This window comes from Desmodus rotundus, chromosome 5 (genome assembly GCF_022682495.2).
Source record: "Desmodus rotundus isolate HL8 chromosome 5, HLdesRot8A.1, whole genome shotgun sequence".
In the NCBI taxonomy this organism is placed as follows: domain Eukaryota; kingdom Metazoa; phylum Chordata; class Mammalia; order Chiroptera; family Phyllostomidae; genus Desmodus; species Desmodus rotundus.
In genome coordinates this window covers 163,900,962-163,916,646 of record NC_071391.1, presented here as the reverse complement: position 1 = coordinate 163,916,646, position 15,685 = coordinate 163,900,962, and the positions used below count along the sequence as shown (strand labels likewise).

General features: G+C 52.0%; 1 protein-coding gene across 1 annotated transcript in view; it reads left to right on the top strand.

Moving 5' to 3' along the window:
• CPSF3 (cleavage and polyadenylation specific factor 3) overlaps nucleotides 1-15,685 on the top strand; it is a 34,320-nt gene that overhangs the window by 17,226 nt on the left and 1,409 nt on the right. The window contains exons 11-17 of the mRNA XM_024552449.4: nucleotides 903-1,055; nucleotides 3,601-3,709; nucleotides 5,052-5,150; nucleotides 6,287-6,381; nucleotides 7,889-7,976; nucleotides 12,483-12,552; nucleotides 14,999-15,095. Of these exons, the coding sequence (XP_024408217.1) occupies nucleotides 903-1,055; nucleotides 3,601-3,709; nucleotides 5,052-5,150; nucleotides 6,287-6,381; nucleotides 7,889-7,976; nucleotides 12,483-12,552; nucleotides 14,999-15,095 (711 nt within the window). The remainder of the gene's footprint in view (nucleotides 1-902; nucleotides 1,056-3,600; nucleotides 3,710-5,051; nucleotides 5,151-6,286; nucleotides 6,382-7,888; nucleotides 7,977-12,482; nucleotides 12,553-14,998; nucleotides 15,096-15,685) is intronic.

Here is a 15,685-nt window from a genome sequence, read left to right as displayed (position 1 = left end):
ATTGGGTGCTTACCTCCCTCTGACAGCCAAGTCAGCAGAACTATGTCTGCACGATAAAATAACAGTGTTGGTTAGTAATAATAAGTAATAGCTAGTATTTTTTGTTCCTTACCACGTGCTGGGTGTGGGCTGGTGTTTTACATGTATCACCTTGCTCACTCCACAGCCAACGACTTCCGTGGCAGAGGAAACAAATGTTAAATAGCCTCCCCAAAGTCACACAGCGAGTCGGTGGCAGTGCCTGGCTTTGTGCTCAAGCAGCCAGGACCCTTCCCCGGAGGCCATCCAGACGCCTGTGCCTGGTAGGGGCGCTGGGCAGGCGCCGGCCGCCCGGGCGACAAGGCGCCCGGCTGGAGTGTGGGGGTCAGGCGTGACCTCTCTTGTACAGCACGAATGCGGTATTGTGCACACCCCTCTGAAACAATTGCATCTGGTTCTCAAATAGTCTCTTTGGTACTGCTTTAAAACAAACAACGAAATAATCAGAAGTCACTTGTTTTTCCACAAAAGGCTTCTTTTGGAAGTCTTACATTGAGAAACCTACAGAGAACAGTGCAGCAGCAATAGCGTAGACAAGGCGCTCGTGGCTAGAGCCGGCGGAGACGGCAGATGTCGCAGGGTCCAGTGTGAGCACAGGAGCCAGGGAACAGTCTGGCTGCTGCAGATCGCTGTCTCGTCAGGGGCAGAACCGCGGCAGGAACGAAACGTCTGCTCACTCTAGAGGAAGTTCCACACGAGGATCTTTAAAGCCAGTCAGAATGTCAGTGTCCACCCAAGTTTAATTGGCTGCTGGTCCTTTTAAGTAGTAAAGTTTATTTCTAATTTATTTCTAAAGTTTAATTCAGATAAGGGCCATCGTTAATCTGAACTAAGGATGTTTCCCTTTGCTCTTTTCCCTGTAGATTTTAGTCCATGGAGAGCAGAACGAAATGGCCAGGTTAAAAGCAGCCCTGATTCGAGAATACGAAGATAATGATGAAGTTCACATAGAGGTTCATAATCCTCGGAACACAGAAGCAGTGACCTTGAACTTCAGAGGAGAAAAACTGGCCAAGGTAAAGGTTATGGTCCCTAATCCTGCCCATGTCTTCCAAGAAATGTGTGCTCCTTAGGGAAGCGACCCCTCCCTTCATCCAGCCCAGGGGCTGTGCTGGGCTGCGGATTCTGTCCCCCGGCCACTGCGGGAGCTCCACTCTCACACGTTCCCCGCTGCTTCTGCTTCTCCTAATTCCTTTCATCACGTGGAGAATTTTCAAATAAATTAGATTTAACACAGCTGAATTTGATAGCTTTTTAATTCATATCCCCACTTTTTATTCCTACATCTGAGGATAAAAAACGTCCATTCCTGTTTTCACACTGTACCCAATGTGGTATTCTCTCCACCCTTGTGATGCTTCCTAAGACTCTAAATAGGCCCGTATCTCTAAACGTACACGTCTGTAGATATAATGAAATTTATAAAAATTTATCTTTGAGAATCATTTTTTATGGTAAAAACCAGTATTTTCAGAGTTTAAAAAAGAAATGGCTAAGAAAAACCTTATCTGGGGTTTTCAGGGATGCTGTAAGAAGTCTGCATTCTTACCTTCTGTTATCAGAAACCCTGAGATTCCGCCCGGGCCCCGGTGGCTCACTTGGTGGGAGTGTGGCCCCACACCCAGAAGGGCTGCGGGTTTGATTCCCAGTCAGGGCACACACCTGGGCTCTGGGTTCAATCCCGGTCCTGGCACGTGCAGGAGGCGACAACAGGCTGCTGTTTGTGTCTCACATTGAGTTTTCTCTCTCTCCCTTCCCTTCTCTCTAAAACATCAACAAACGTATCCTTGGGCGAGGGTTTAAAAAAAAACCCGCAGCTACCTCTGGGGGAAGCCTCGTGATGATCCGGCTGAAGCTCTGAGTGGCAGGCGCCTGGTCGCGAGCAGCTTCGCCGCGCTCCTCCAGTGCCCGATGCCCAGGCACGAGGAAGCTAATTGATGAGTAGCTTCTCTCACCGCTGAATTTGAGGGGGGAGTTTTTGCCAAAGTCAGGGTGCAAGGCTTCTGTTGCCACAGAAGAGCATGTGGTTGTACTTACTCCCAAGTCCTCCTGTTCACGGAACTTCCCAGGAGCCAGATCAGTGGGACGAGTCTTCTCCCTGCAGAAAACTGTGTTCAGTTGAGACTTAGTACGTGTTTCCCAGACTCTGCCAGTCGCAGAGGGAGGAAGAAGAGAGCTTTGCACTCGGACAGTTTGGGAGAAGCTTAGTCCAACAAAATCAAGCTGCGTTTCCAGAGCTTTTGTGAGGCCATTGTGTGTTAATACACCTCCGGGCTCATAGTATGTAGCAGTTAAGAATTTGTTCAACTACAGAACCGAGAGCACACTCTAAGAATATGTCATTTTTGTCTTTAACTTTGTTTGGGCATAGAGACACTCTTGTCAATATCTGTTTCCCCAAATGTACTTCCATGTTGGGGGGTTGTTCTGTTTTTCAGCTATAATGTTAGTCACTTAAAATCATCGCCTAGTTGTTTGTTTTCCTGCAGTGCAGTGACCTCACTTAGGCAGAAGTCCAATTCATGGGGGGACCATCCTCAGCCCCGTAAAACAAAAACCGAGCAGGAGGTGAAGGAAGTCAGACCCACAGAGACCTATCAGCACCCATGCATCCCACCACCCAGAAACCTCAGGCTGCTGTGTGCTCATGTGCTACTGGTTCACCAGCTTGCTGGAGACTGGCACACATGCCCGGCCAGAGGGGCCGCAGCTGAGGGTGAGGCCGAGACCGGTCAGTCTCATCCTCGGGGGCACTCTGCCCTGCAGGCGGATGCGCTCCCCATCCCGTCCCCGTCTGGGGCTTTGCGGGGGTAAGACCGGTCTCCCGGCAGCAGAGCCCCTTCTCACTAAGCGCCAGCATCGAAGGGGGAAGCCACCCCAAGGAGTCCTGTGAAGTAGAGCTCTCCCGTGACAGCCTGGTTACAGAACAAACGGTGTCGCCACCGCCCTGACTTAGTTTAAGGCGAACAAGTACGGAACCTGCGGTTGCTGTCCTCTGTGAGTTCATCTGTTGGTAGCTGAGAGGTTACATTTTAAAACGTTGGGTTGCGCATTTGTAAGGTTTCTGTCGATGTTAGTTTTTGAACAGTCATCACTCTCTTTTCTTAAAACACCCCCCTCAGTTGTATGAGCTCAGCCGCAGGGACCCACACTGACCTCAGTGCACAGACGCTGCTCCTGGCGTGGGGGCTGCGTGGCCTTGCCTCCGTGCGGTGGGCATCCTCTGGTGGCAGTGGGCGGCCAGCCAAGGGGAGCAGAAGCTCTCAGGCCGGCACTTGGCTGTCCATCCTGCCGGAGCCGTCCAGAGCTTTCCTCGCTCGCTGGACTGATGGGGGTGGACTGAACCTCGCCAGTCTGCCGGGGGCTCCTCCCTTTGGCCTTGTGGGGTCTGGCTGCTGCCCAGTCGCAGGCATATATGACGTGTTCGACTTTCTGTGTTTAAATTCACATGTTGTTTCTCACACGTGTAACGGTCATCGTCACGATGGAGCACCTGAGCCACTGCATTTTACAAGACTCTGTTTTCTTCAAGTTGTTTCGTGTTTTGTTTCGTTTCAATAGGTCATGGGCCTTTTAGCAGACAAAAAGCCAGAGCAAGGCCAGCGGGTCTCAGGAATACTCGTTAAAAGAAACTTTAATTATCACATACTTTCTCCTTGTGACCTCTCCAGTAAGTATACTGTTAAATGTCAAATATAAGTTGATTTTAACAAGAGAAAAAAAAGAAAATCTGTGAAAACCTCTTACCTAGTGGCCACATTTTAATTTTATTTATTTACTATTATTGTTTTTTAGAGAGAGGGGAAGGGAGGGAGAAAGAGGGAGAGAAACATTGATGTGTGAGAGAAATACCAGTCCGTTGCCACTTGCTTGCCTGCAACTGGGGACCTGGCCCACAACCCAGCCATGTGCCCTGACTGGGAATCGAACTGGTGACCTTTGGTTTGCAGGCCGGTGCTCAGTCCACTGAGCCACACCAGCCAGGCCTGGCCACATTTTAAGTAACAACCAAATAACAAGATAGGAATAAGTGAAAGTTTATAATCTAGGTCACTTTGTAGGGAAAAATAATCTTCCTTGAACACTAAAACATTCAAATTCTTTGTGAAACAACTTTTTTCTTTGCTGGAAACATGAGTTTCCCTCTGACCCTTGACAAGGCTGTCATCTGCCCTTCACGGGGGCTCTGGCCCCCTCACATTCCGGAGTGATGGGGCTCCCCATACACGCATCCCAGTCTGTGTGGCTGGCAGCCCGGCTGCTGCCAGGCCCTCGCGCTCTGCGCCCGGGTGAACGCGAAGCCATCACTGCTTTTGCAGCCAGTGAGGAGTTCCCTTCAAGTGGATGACTGTGCTCAGTTTTTCCTGTAAGCACTATAACCTCGAAGTGCCTGACGGAGGAGTCAGAAAGAACCGCCATGGCTCGGTGCTCGTCTGTGGGTGGGGCCAGCAGCTCTCAGGCTGTCCATCACCTGGCAGAGCGAACTTCGGTCCTTAATGCAGCGGTCGGTGCGTGTCCACTCTGTGCCAGGCTTTGTGCTGGTGGCTGGAGGGCTGCGGCTACTAAAAAGCACAGCCCAGCCCTCAAAAAGCTGTCTAAGGAGAGAGGCATTCTTGTTAGGAGCTGCGTACAGCGTTGGCCCGGGACAGGTAGAAGCGCATGGTAAGCAGGTGAGGACAGAAGGGTATTGTGGCGCTGGGAAAGGCTGTGCCAGCCAGGCGCGGGTGTGCCAGGTGCTGAAGGCTTGGTAGCAGGTGACAAGCCCAAGAGATGGCGGAGGACAGCTGGCCCGCTGGCTTGGAGCCTGTCAGGGACCTGGTGTGTTCTGGCTGCAGCGTAAACTTACAGGCCGAGGGGAGACAAGGAGGGAACGAGGAGCAACTTGTTAGCATGAAAAGCATGCTCTCGCTTCCTTTACTTGGACTTCTCTGTACGCCTGATGTGTTTGCAAATTGTGTTTTGTGGGACCGGTATTGTTTCTTAAAGTGTGTCTGTTCACATTTCCTCCTCAGATTATACTGACTTGGCCATGAGCACTGTGAAACAGACCCAAGCCATCCCGTACACCGGCCCTTTTAATCTGCTCTGTTACCAGCTACAGAAACTGACAGGTGTGTCTACTTACTGACAGTCACTTGGCTGTTTTCTGTTTTTGAGAAAGATGATGAGATATCTAGGAAGGGGTGTTATTTGATATTGGTAGTTGTCTCAGAAGTACACAGATTTTATTTGTGCTTGGTGATATCCCATTTAAGTGAAACCTTTGAGAATTTACTCATCAACTTTTAAATCCCATTATACCTTCCACCCTTGATCCACTTAAAATTCTAAAAACATCGGTAGTTTTTGTCCTTGTGTTTAAAATGTGCTTTAGCTACCCAAATTCCATCTACTTTTTTCTCCGTCCAGTGAAAACGTTTCTGGTTCCATTAGTGCCATGTGTACGGCAGGTTTTATAAGCGAGCGTGACCTCTGGCCAAAGGCCCGCACAAGAGGAGAGCCGTCCCACTTTCCTCTGAAACCGCTGGGACCCGGGAGTGGGGAAGCGGCATCACGAGGGCAGGGACCTTGCGAACAGAAGCAGGCTCCCTGGCGGGCGAGAATGCTTCCAACTGCAGCCCACCCTTCTCTGTTAGTACGGTCTTCCTCAGTCACATGGCAAAGCGCTCCCGTAGAGAACCCACGGAAGGGAACTCTGTTTCCACCGCAGAGCCTCCCGTTGGAATTAGAGATCACAGCGCAGAAAGTGAGTGAAACACGTCTGAGTTCGTCCCTAATTAGAGGTCACAGGGAACCAGAAAAGTCTCACCGTAGACGGTAGAACTGCCCTGTGGGAGGAGCAGCCCCGTGGAGACAGAAGCAGAGGTGACTGCTCGCAGCGGGCCTGTCTCGGGTTCAGTGTCAAGATGCTAGTGGCAGACCTTGCACAGACGCAGACGAGTGGCAGTCACCAGAGCTTCTGCAGCAGTCAGCGCACTGCTCCTCCGCGCCAGGCGCTGTGCGGGGTGCCGGAGAACCACAGGTGTTTGCTGCCGGTAAAACACTTAGTGTCCAAGGTAAAGCCACGCTAGTTACACGAATTTTTACAATACGAGTTCAGATTTTTAGTTAACCATAAACAATATACAACATACTTAGCTATTTAAATCTCACTATAAATGCGTTATTAATTCTTTTCATTATGTATCAGCTTTACTTCAGCCAACTATAAACAAATGAATAATATGTGTTGTCATCTCTCTTTCAGGTGATGTAGAAGAATTAGAAATTCAAGAAAAACCTGCTTTGAAAGTGTTCAAAAATATTACTGTAATACAGGAACCAGGAATGGTGGTGTTGGAAGTAAGATAAGATCATTTACCCAAACAAGGAGGAAGAGAAAGTTTTGAGAGTTTACATGTGGAGATTTGAGTTGGGGTGGTGAACACACAATACAACATACAGATGATGCGTTATAGAATTGTACATCTGAAACCCATAGTCAGGAAAAAATTATTGGAAAATACAGTTTTCTAAGATCAGCTTTAAGTATAACATAACTAGGCACTTGCTATGTAACATAGAAACTAGAAACAAATTAAGGCTTGACGTGTAGTATGTGTAACGAGTAGGGATCTCATATGAATAAGTCTGAGCTGCTTGCTGGTACCCCACGGTGTCTTCAGTTATAGCAAGATATCGTTCTGTTACGTTAAAACAAACTTGGCGTACAGCGCTTCTGAAGAGAGTGGAATTTTGAAGACTCAAATAAGCAACACTAATGTGACCCGAATACACAAAGGCAAGAAATCATTGATTTAGGTGAATGGGGTTCCCACTGGTAGAATTTTAAACTCCTGCCAGCAGAATTTGGAACCCAGACACCAAATGAAGTTGATGGTTGGTTTTGATAGGTTGGCATATGTTAAGTCAGAAGAAAGACTTTTTAAAGTGAATCCTGGAACTGAATGATCCAAAGAGCTACTTTGTCTGTTTTTCTGCCTCAAGGCTGTAGGTAAATTGCATGCAAATTTCCCAGCTGTAAGGTCGGCTACTTTGTTTATACGGATTATTTTAAAACAAAAAAGATCTGTCAGCTCTGGTCCCAGCCAGTTCTGTGAATAAGTCTTAAATTGATTTAAAGGGCTAAAAATAACTGAAGAAAGTATCAAAAGGAGTTGTTATCTGTAGCATGAAGTTAATGTACAATAACACATAAAACGACACTGAGGAAGAGGAAGAGTTGTTAGAAACACTGATTAAACGTCAGATGGAGAGAAGGTTCTTCACGTGCTCATGTTCCTGGTGAAAGTACACTTTGCAGAGAGAATAAACACAGGGAGGCCCTGGTTCCTGAAAGGTCAATGAGTCACCTGGCCTCACCCTGAGTGGGCAGGCAGACTTTCTTGGATCGCTGGGCACTTGGAGGAGTGTCAGGGCCTCTTAGGTTTCATGTGAGGACCAGAAGGAGCCTTTAACAAAGTTACTTTCTATTGCTCTGCTCACGGTACTGAGACACAGTGACTGGGAACCGGCTTGGGATCCCAGGGCCAGCAGCTACGGCTTGTGCCATCTGGTGCAGAGTCCACCTCCCCCGCTGTACAATGAAGGTGCTATGGGAATTGGAGGAGATAAAGGGTGTACAGCCCCAGCCACGAAGGAAGTGCTCGCTGCCCTTGACGGTCGTTATTAAAAGTGAATTGGAGAAGTCCGGCACTACTAACGAACTTCAGTACACGAGGAGTCAGCTAGTTTCAGTGGAAACGCTAGAAGCCAGTCACACGTGTACAGCCCGTGGGTGGGTGGGAACGCGCGCGGCTGTCGTGCCGGCCGTGGTTGTGCCTTCCTAACTCCGCCTTTCGCTTCACAGTGGTTAGCAAACCCTTCCAACGACATGTACGCTGACACGGTGACAACCGTGATACTGGAAGTGCAGTCGAACCCGAAAATCAGGAAAGGTACAGAGTCCTTTCGTTTTTCTTTTATTTCACGTTCATTTCATTTTATCAGTTAATTCTTTTACTTCTCCCACAGTTTTTCAAACTCAAAAGCAGGAAGTAGAATCCCAAGGTACTTGAAATCCCCTGATTTTTTTTTCATTCCGATGCATATTACTAATATTTTACTTTTTGTCTGGGTTTTTAAAAAATATTTATTTATTTTTAGAGAGAGGGGAAAGAAGGGGGAAAGAGGGAGAGAAACATCAATGTTCGCCTCTCACACACCCCCAACTGGGGACCTGGCCCGCAAGCCAGGCGTGTGCCCTGACTGGGAATCGAACCTGCGACTTTTCGGTCCACAGGCCAGTGCTCGATGCACCGGGCCACACCAGCCAAGGCTGTCCTGGGGTTTTACTTGTGCTATGAAAATCTGGTAGCAGTTAGCACTAAGGTAAAATCTTAGTAACAATCCTTTTAAAAACAGTTTAGTCAGAAGGATTCACAAAATTGCTGTACTGAGCCAGCGTGTCTCACATGCTGCTGTTTTTAGTAAGAACCGTTGATGGGGTGGAATCTCCCTGTGGTTTACTAAGTAGCATTTTCCAACCAAGAAAGCACCAGTGACAATACTTTGTCACAGCGTTACAGTTAGGTTTCACTTGAGCATAATTCAGCGTCACACACGTCCTAAGGTGTGTGTCGCTGGCGTGTCAGGTGGCCCCTCATGACTGGAGAAGCCACCCTGTGGACTCCAGGAGGCCCCGGCACCCCCTACGCGTGGCCGCAGGCCGTGTTCCCGGAGCAGGACTCTCCGAAATCACAGACGTGAGCGAGGAGGCAGTTCCTTGAGTTTGGGGGTGAACGCAGTTTAGCCCAGCACTTCAGAGCCGTGCTTCTGAGACTGGCCAGGCCTGTGTTAGGAACAGACACACACCAGCACGCACCTGTTGTTCGAGCACTTGGCGAGCACTGGAGCTCATTCTGAGCAATCCGCGTTGCAAAAACTACGCTTAGGGTGCCCTTCGGGCATTTGTTCCGGGTCACGGACCCCCGTGTGCAGGGGCCGTGCAGGTGGAGAGGGAGGTGCAGCCTCAGAGCACCCCCTGCCCAGACTGCCCCGCAGTGCTCTGTGTCACCGTGCCCGCCCTGGCGCAGGGACATGCGTGGCAGGGCAGTTGTGAAGGCGGCTGTCGCTTGCTCTTGTTCTCCATTTTTCTCGCCTCACGAGATGGGTGTACAAAGGACCGAGTGCAGGCCAGGGGTCAAGGTCAGGGCTGCAGGCAAGAGGCGCAGGGGTGGGAGGAAAGGGGAAGCCCGGCGCACAGGGGGCGTGCACTGGGCCCGCCCCCACCCCCGCAGGAGCCTAGCCTCCACACTCAGCTCGGCCTTGAGCTCAGCCTGTGGCCCTCAGCTTGCACCTTCCCCCCACGTGGTGGGCTCTGCCCTCCCACGCCGCTGTCTGTGCACTCTCTTCTGGTAGCCGTGGGGTCAAATGGAGGCCTTTTGGGGATGTGGTAATGTTTTGATCAGGTATCTGTATACTTTTCTGTAAAATGAAATTTCTGTGCAAAAATGGTATTTTTCTAGGCCAGGTACACAGTGGCGGTGTTGAGGGCAGCGTCAGCTCCTCGGCTTTTTCCGCACTGGGGGGCGGGGGGCAGACAGCAACTGAGACCGTTAACTCTGCGCCTGCCGTGCGGCCCGGGCACCGCCTGCTGGCCGGGCCGGGAAACAAGCCGTGCTGCAGCTGAACAGATAACCACACAGCCTGCACTGTCTGCTGTGGAAGGGGCAGCACGCGAGCAGCTCGCCAGGTCCAGTGGCCAGCCTTCCTGTGGAGCGCTGATTGCTCCCGATACTCTCTCTGTCCAGGGCGGAGACGTGATCTGTGCGAGCGGAATTTAACCCTTATTAGGGGCCCCCCTCACACTAGTGACAACCGAAGTGCTTCTCCGCGAGGTTAGCCCCTGGGCGTTTCAGCAGAGGCCCGTGCGGGGCGGGTTGGCGCAGCCCCTTCCAGGAGCTAGTGGGCTGGAAGCGGCTGGCTGCCGCCTGGGCCCTGGTTTCCCCACTTCGTGGTCTGTCGAGAATGAGATTTCCTGTTCCGAGGGGTGAGTTGCTTCTGTATGTCCACTTGGCATTGGCTCAGCAGGTATTCATTGAGCACCTGCTGTTTGGCAGGGTTGTTCTAGGCGCTTAAGGTGCACCGGTGAGCAGCAGCTGGCCGCCGTCCAGGGCATGGGGCCTGCGGGCCATTGCAGGGCCCTGGGCCTGTCGTCTGCAGGAAGTGGGTTCCTGTAGGGTTTTGAGGGGCCGGATGAGGAGGCTGGTCAGAGAGCAGTGCGAGGGCAGAGGTTCCAGTTCAGGGTGCATGCCGGTGGGAGATGGCAGCTCGGGCAGGGTGGAGGGGAGGGCTGGAGGTGGCGGGGATGGTGGGCTCTGGGGACACAGGGCGTGAGCGAGCAGACACCAACGGGGCGAGTCTGAAAGAGATGAGATCTGGGGGCTGCTTGTGATGCATCGGCACAGGAGTTGCCCTTGTGGGGCTGAGTGACTGGGTCTCGGCGAGCAGCCCTTGCTCCTCAGGAGGTGAAAAGTGTGGCAGGACTCACACTCCCTCCACGCCGCTCGTGAGGAGGCTGGGGGCGTTCTTCCCACGGCTGCTGCCTCTGTGACTGATGTGATCCCAGCGAATGTGGCGTTCTGCCGTCTGAGAGCCGTCGGCAGCGGGGGCCAGAGCCACATCCAGCTCCCCACCCGTAATAAAGTGTCATACAGACACAGCCACACCTGCTTGGGTGCCTGTCATGGGGTGCTGCTCCCTGAGCCACTGCAGCGGCCGCTGGCCCACTGACCCAGCTCCAGTGGCACTCCTGCGGGGCAGCCTGATGCTTCCACAGCACTGTCCCTTCCGTCCCTCAGCCGGCCGACACTTCCATCCAGGTTCTGGAAACTCAGCTTGTGTGTGTGTATGTGTGCGCGCGTGCGCGCCTCCAACTTCATCACCCCCTCCCCGCCCAGTTCTCACTTGGGACACGGGAAGGCTGCATTTCCATGGAGTCCTCAGTCACTCGTGTTCTCTGGCTCACACTCTGCTCCTTTTGTTGGCACGCCTGCCCCCTGCCCCAGCCAGAGGCCTGCGAAGCCAGGTCTGCAGCGTGAAATGACTGATTTCACATTTGGTTTGAGCTCGTGTAGCCGAGCGGTCTGTAGTGAGTATGGGACCGGGCACCGGCCACACCCTTCGGAAAGCTTCCTCCCAGACAGCTTTCCACTGTGGGTCTTCCCAGTAGTGTGCTCTGAGATTGTTTTTACAGGTCAGTTAAACACTTATTTAATACTCAACACTGGAATGAATTGTTATAATTAAAGTACAAAGGTTTTATTGTGTAGCTTCCTTGGCTGGCAGCTGGCTAGTTGTATATTCAATTCAAACTCCTGAGTTAAAAACAGAGTAACTACAATCTCAATTACAGAATAATTTAGAAGAAATGACAGTTTGGCTCTTTTCTACCATGGAGTAAGAATCACCACAGTTACCTTGAGAACGCTTAATAAATGCCATATCCTTGAGCTATAGTCCCCCAAGCTCCGCCCCGTGTCTCCCCAGCTGAAGGCTACTCCTGTCTCTGTCCACTTGCCCGTCCTGGCCATGCCATGTAAATGGGAGCGTTTAATACACGCTCTTTGGTGACCGGCGTCTCTCACGCAGCATACTGCTCGGGGTGCGTCCATGCGTGAGTGCACTGTTGTGGCATGAACGAGTACCTCGTTCTTCCTGACGGCCAGGTAGCTGCCCGTTGTAGGCGCGCTGTATTCTGTTCACGAGCGCATTCGGCAGCCGACCTCTGTGTCTCTCCCGCTTGGCCGCTGTGCGTGGCGCCACTGCCTGTGCTCACGTGCAGGCCTCGTGCGAGACTCAGGTCTTTGTCCCCGCCCCCGGGTCAGTGCCTGGGAGTGCAGCGGCTGGGTCTCCACCAGCTCCGCGTGCAGTTTTCGAGGAGCTGCAGGGCAGTTAACTGTGCGTTGCTTTGCTGCTGGCGGTGGACTGGGAGGTACGCAGGGACTCGAAATTGCACTTCGAGTGTGGTCCGTCTTCCTGACCTGGCAGCTTACTTCGTGTGGGGGGAGAGGCTGAGTAGCCCAGCTGGCAAGCGATTTTAAAAATTAATCGTCGTTAAAACAATTATAGGTGCACTTTATGTAGTAGGATGTTAAACTTGCAAAACATTTGAGATAAAACAAAAGACTGCAGAGATTTTTGAGCTTGGGCGTGCCCGGCAACTCCTGGACTTACAGTTCCGCTCGCTCAAGTGTCTTCTCTGTGGCCCTTTAACCACAGCGTGCGGTAAAGCGATGGAAAGGCCGGTGTGCCTCAGCAGGTAGGTGACAGGGACACGCGTGTCCCTTGAAGGGTTCCATGTTAAATCGCTTTGACTTACCGGTAACTACGTTCTGATTGCTGCTGTGGCAATGGTCCCGGACAGGAGTCTGGGCCTGAGCTCCCCGCTGCTTTCTCCCCAGGTGCGGTCCAGAAGGTCTCCAAAAAGCTCGACCTGCACGTGTACAGCAAGAGGCTGGAGATCATGCTGCAGTGAGTGTCAGCACCAGGCAGCACGGCGGGGCGCGGGGCCACGTGCCTGCGGCCTGCCCGGTCAGCCATCCCGAGACACATTTTACTGTTGCATGTAGAGCCCAGAATGTTTTGCATGTGGGCTGCGCAGTCGACAAAGACTGAAACACTCTTCTCACAGACGAGTACTCAAATCTTAACCTAGTGCCATACGCCTTTGAGAGTTCTCTTCCATGCTTGTTAAGTGTGGATTCTGCATTAAGAATGGCCCTGCCCTGGCTGCTGTGGCTCAGTGGATTGAGCACCGGCCGGCAAACCTGAAGGTCGCCAGTTTGATTCCCAGTCAGGGCACAAGCCCAGGTTGTGGGCCAGGTCCCCAGTCGGGGCACATGAGAGGCAACCGACCGATTTCTCTCTCACACGTCAGCGTCCGTCTCCCTCTCTCTCTCCCTCCCTCCCCTTCTCTCTAAAAATAAGAAAGTAAAGCCTTAAACAGGAACAGTTCTCTCCTAGACTCTTCTCAGACGGCCGGCACGTGGGCTGCGGCTGAGCGGCAGATGTTAATTAGGCCTTTCCCTGAAGTGCTCTCTAAGCCTGATCTCAGAATTATTTTTTAAGATTTTATTTATTTATTTTTAGAGAGAGGGGAAGGGAGGGAGAAAGAGAGGAGAGAAACATCGATGTGCAAGATAGGTTGCCCCTTGCACACCCCCACCCTGGGTCCTGTCCTGCAACCCAGGCATGTGCCCTGACTGGGAATCAAACCAGCGACCGTTCAGCTTGTGGGATGACCGTCAACCCACTGAGCCACACCAGCCAGGGCCAGAATGTCTCTCCAAGTAAAATTCCCATCTAAAACTGCTACAGAGTGGATAACTACAATGGAAGCTTATGAGTTACACCCCAAAGAGGGGAAATGACAAGATCTGAGTTGAGTTTTAAAGTTTCAGCGTCGGACACAGTGCCTTGAACTTGGGCACGTCTCGGATTCTCAGTGAGCAGAGGGCTGCTTCAGTTTTTAAACTGAAAGCTACTTCACTGGCCAGCCCCACGAAAAGGGGCTCCGTGGGCTCGGGGGCCCTGAGTTAGCATTTCTATCCTGCCCCCCACCCCGAGCCCCCACCGACAGCCTTTGAAAGCAGCCATGCAGTGACTTTGAAAAATGGGGAGTTTGCTCCCAGAAGCCGTCACACAGCTTCAGTGACGTGTTCGTGGCGCTGGCATTGCGGTTTTAAAAGCACCTCTGTCGTGCAGCCTGAACACCAGCTGCCCCCGCAGGAACGGGACCCCCGTTGCCGTGAGAAAGGCAGCCAGGCGGTTCCCAGCCCCGCCCAGCCTGTGACCCGTCTGCAGAGGGCTGGCTCTGCAGTCCCCAGAGCCTGCCCTGCTGACCTTGGCCTCGTGGACAGGCGAGTGGGGCTGTGGATTCTCCCAGGAGGGAGCACACACATGTTTATCTTTGATTTCAAGTGGCTAGGTGTCCCCATCCCCCAAAGCCGCTCTGGGACCCCAGGTTGAAAGGCCCTTTTGTGGAAGACAGGCCGTGCGCTCCTGTGTGTGTCAGGGAATGCAGCGACAGTCCTGCTGTGGGCGGCCCTATTTCCAGGACAAGAAGGCCTGTGTGGCCCTGGGACAGCAGAGCCTTCCCCGGGGGTCGGTTGGGAGGACACAGGGCCCCAACTCCTCCGTGGAAGCCACACTGGCAGTCTGCAGGAGGTTGCTGCCTGCAGCTCTGCCCTCCACTGCGGCCCTGCTCCCCCTGCAGGCTTCCGCCAGTGCCAACTACCCCCCGCCCCGCCAGTTTCCCGCCCATCGTCCCGGCTGGTCAGGGCCTCCTGGCCTCTGGAGGCTGTAGATTCACTGACTTTCCTTTTCCAAGCCCCCAGCTGGTGGGCCTGCTGTCGGCAAACATCTGTGTAACTGACGGGGACAAAAGTGGCCATTATTGGTTCACTGAAGTGGCAGGGATGGTGTCTTAGCACCACACCTGGCCCCTGGGTGCTGCCCAGTGAATACGGGCCTGACTCAGAGGAGGCGGGGCAGTTGGTGAAAAGGAGAGTCCAGCCCGGGACTTGGGAGTCAGTTCTGCCCAGAGGCCTGGACTGGAAACCCGGCTCTCCTGCTCTCTAGTGCGGGGCTGCAGGCTAGTCATTCCTAGGTCTCGTTGTCCTCAGATGTGAAAGGGACTCCTCACCAAAATTATCACAGGTTAAGACCATGTAAAGGGCCCAGCACAATGTCTGCTGAACGGAGCATTCCTAATAAATGATAGCTGTGTTTTACCTGTTTTATAAAATGAATAAAATATATGAAGGTGAATAACAAATATGTCTACGAGCATAGATGCAGACATTCTACTTCACAACTAGGCCTAGCTTCGGTTTTATTTTTCCCCAAATATATAAAACTGTACCTCACATACTTACAGATGCATTTCCACTAATACTGTGTCCTTGTTTATCCCGAGGGACATATTTGGGGAAGACTGTGTCAGTGTGAAAGACGGCTCTGTCCTCGGTGTCACGGTGGACGGGAGGACCGCTAATGTGAACTTGGAGACTCGGGTATGTGGCTGTTCCTGCGCTTTAAGACATTGAGGAAATACAGGAGTGGGCAAAAGTGGGTTTACAGTTGTGAGCACACTAAACAGTTTATTCTCCTGTTGTTCTGTAGTAATTATTGTATCATTTTCCATATGCACAGCAGTAAACCTACTTACGCCCACCCTGCATATAAAGTACTAATTCTTGCTCTTCATTTCTCAAGCCTAGTGGGTGTTTTTAGGTTGCTGCACAGTCCACGTTTGCAGGTGAGGTTACTCCGCTGCTTTCCTTCCACGCAGCACAACTTAACGCACCTCGCACTTCTCTCGTTCGGCACACGGTGGGTTCCAGATTTGCAGGGAAGCCGCTCTTCTGTTTGCGCCGGCAAGACCCGGGTGGCTTTTCCAAACCCCGAGACACGAGAGCGTGGGCCCTGCTCTGGTCTCACACCAGCGTGCGTGAATGAGCGTGTGTTCCTGCGGGGTTGTTCTGAACACCACAACGGTTATACTAAACAAGAACATGCTAGAAATTTCCTTTGCGTGTCCTTTGACTGCTTAGGGGCTTTGAGAAAACACTACATCTGTTTTACCTTGATAGAAAAGTGAGCT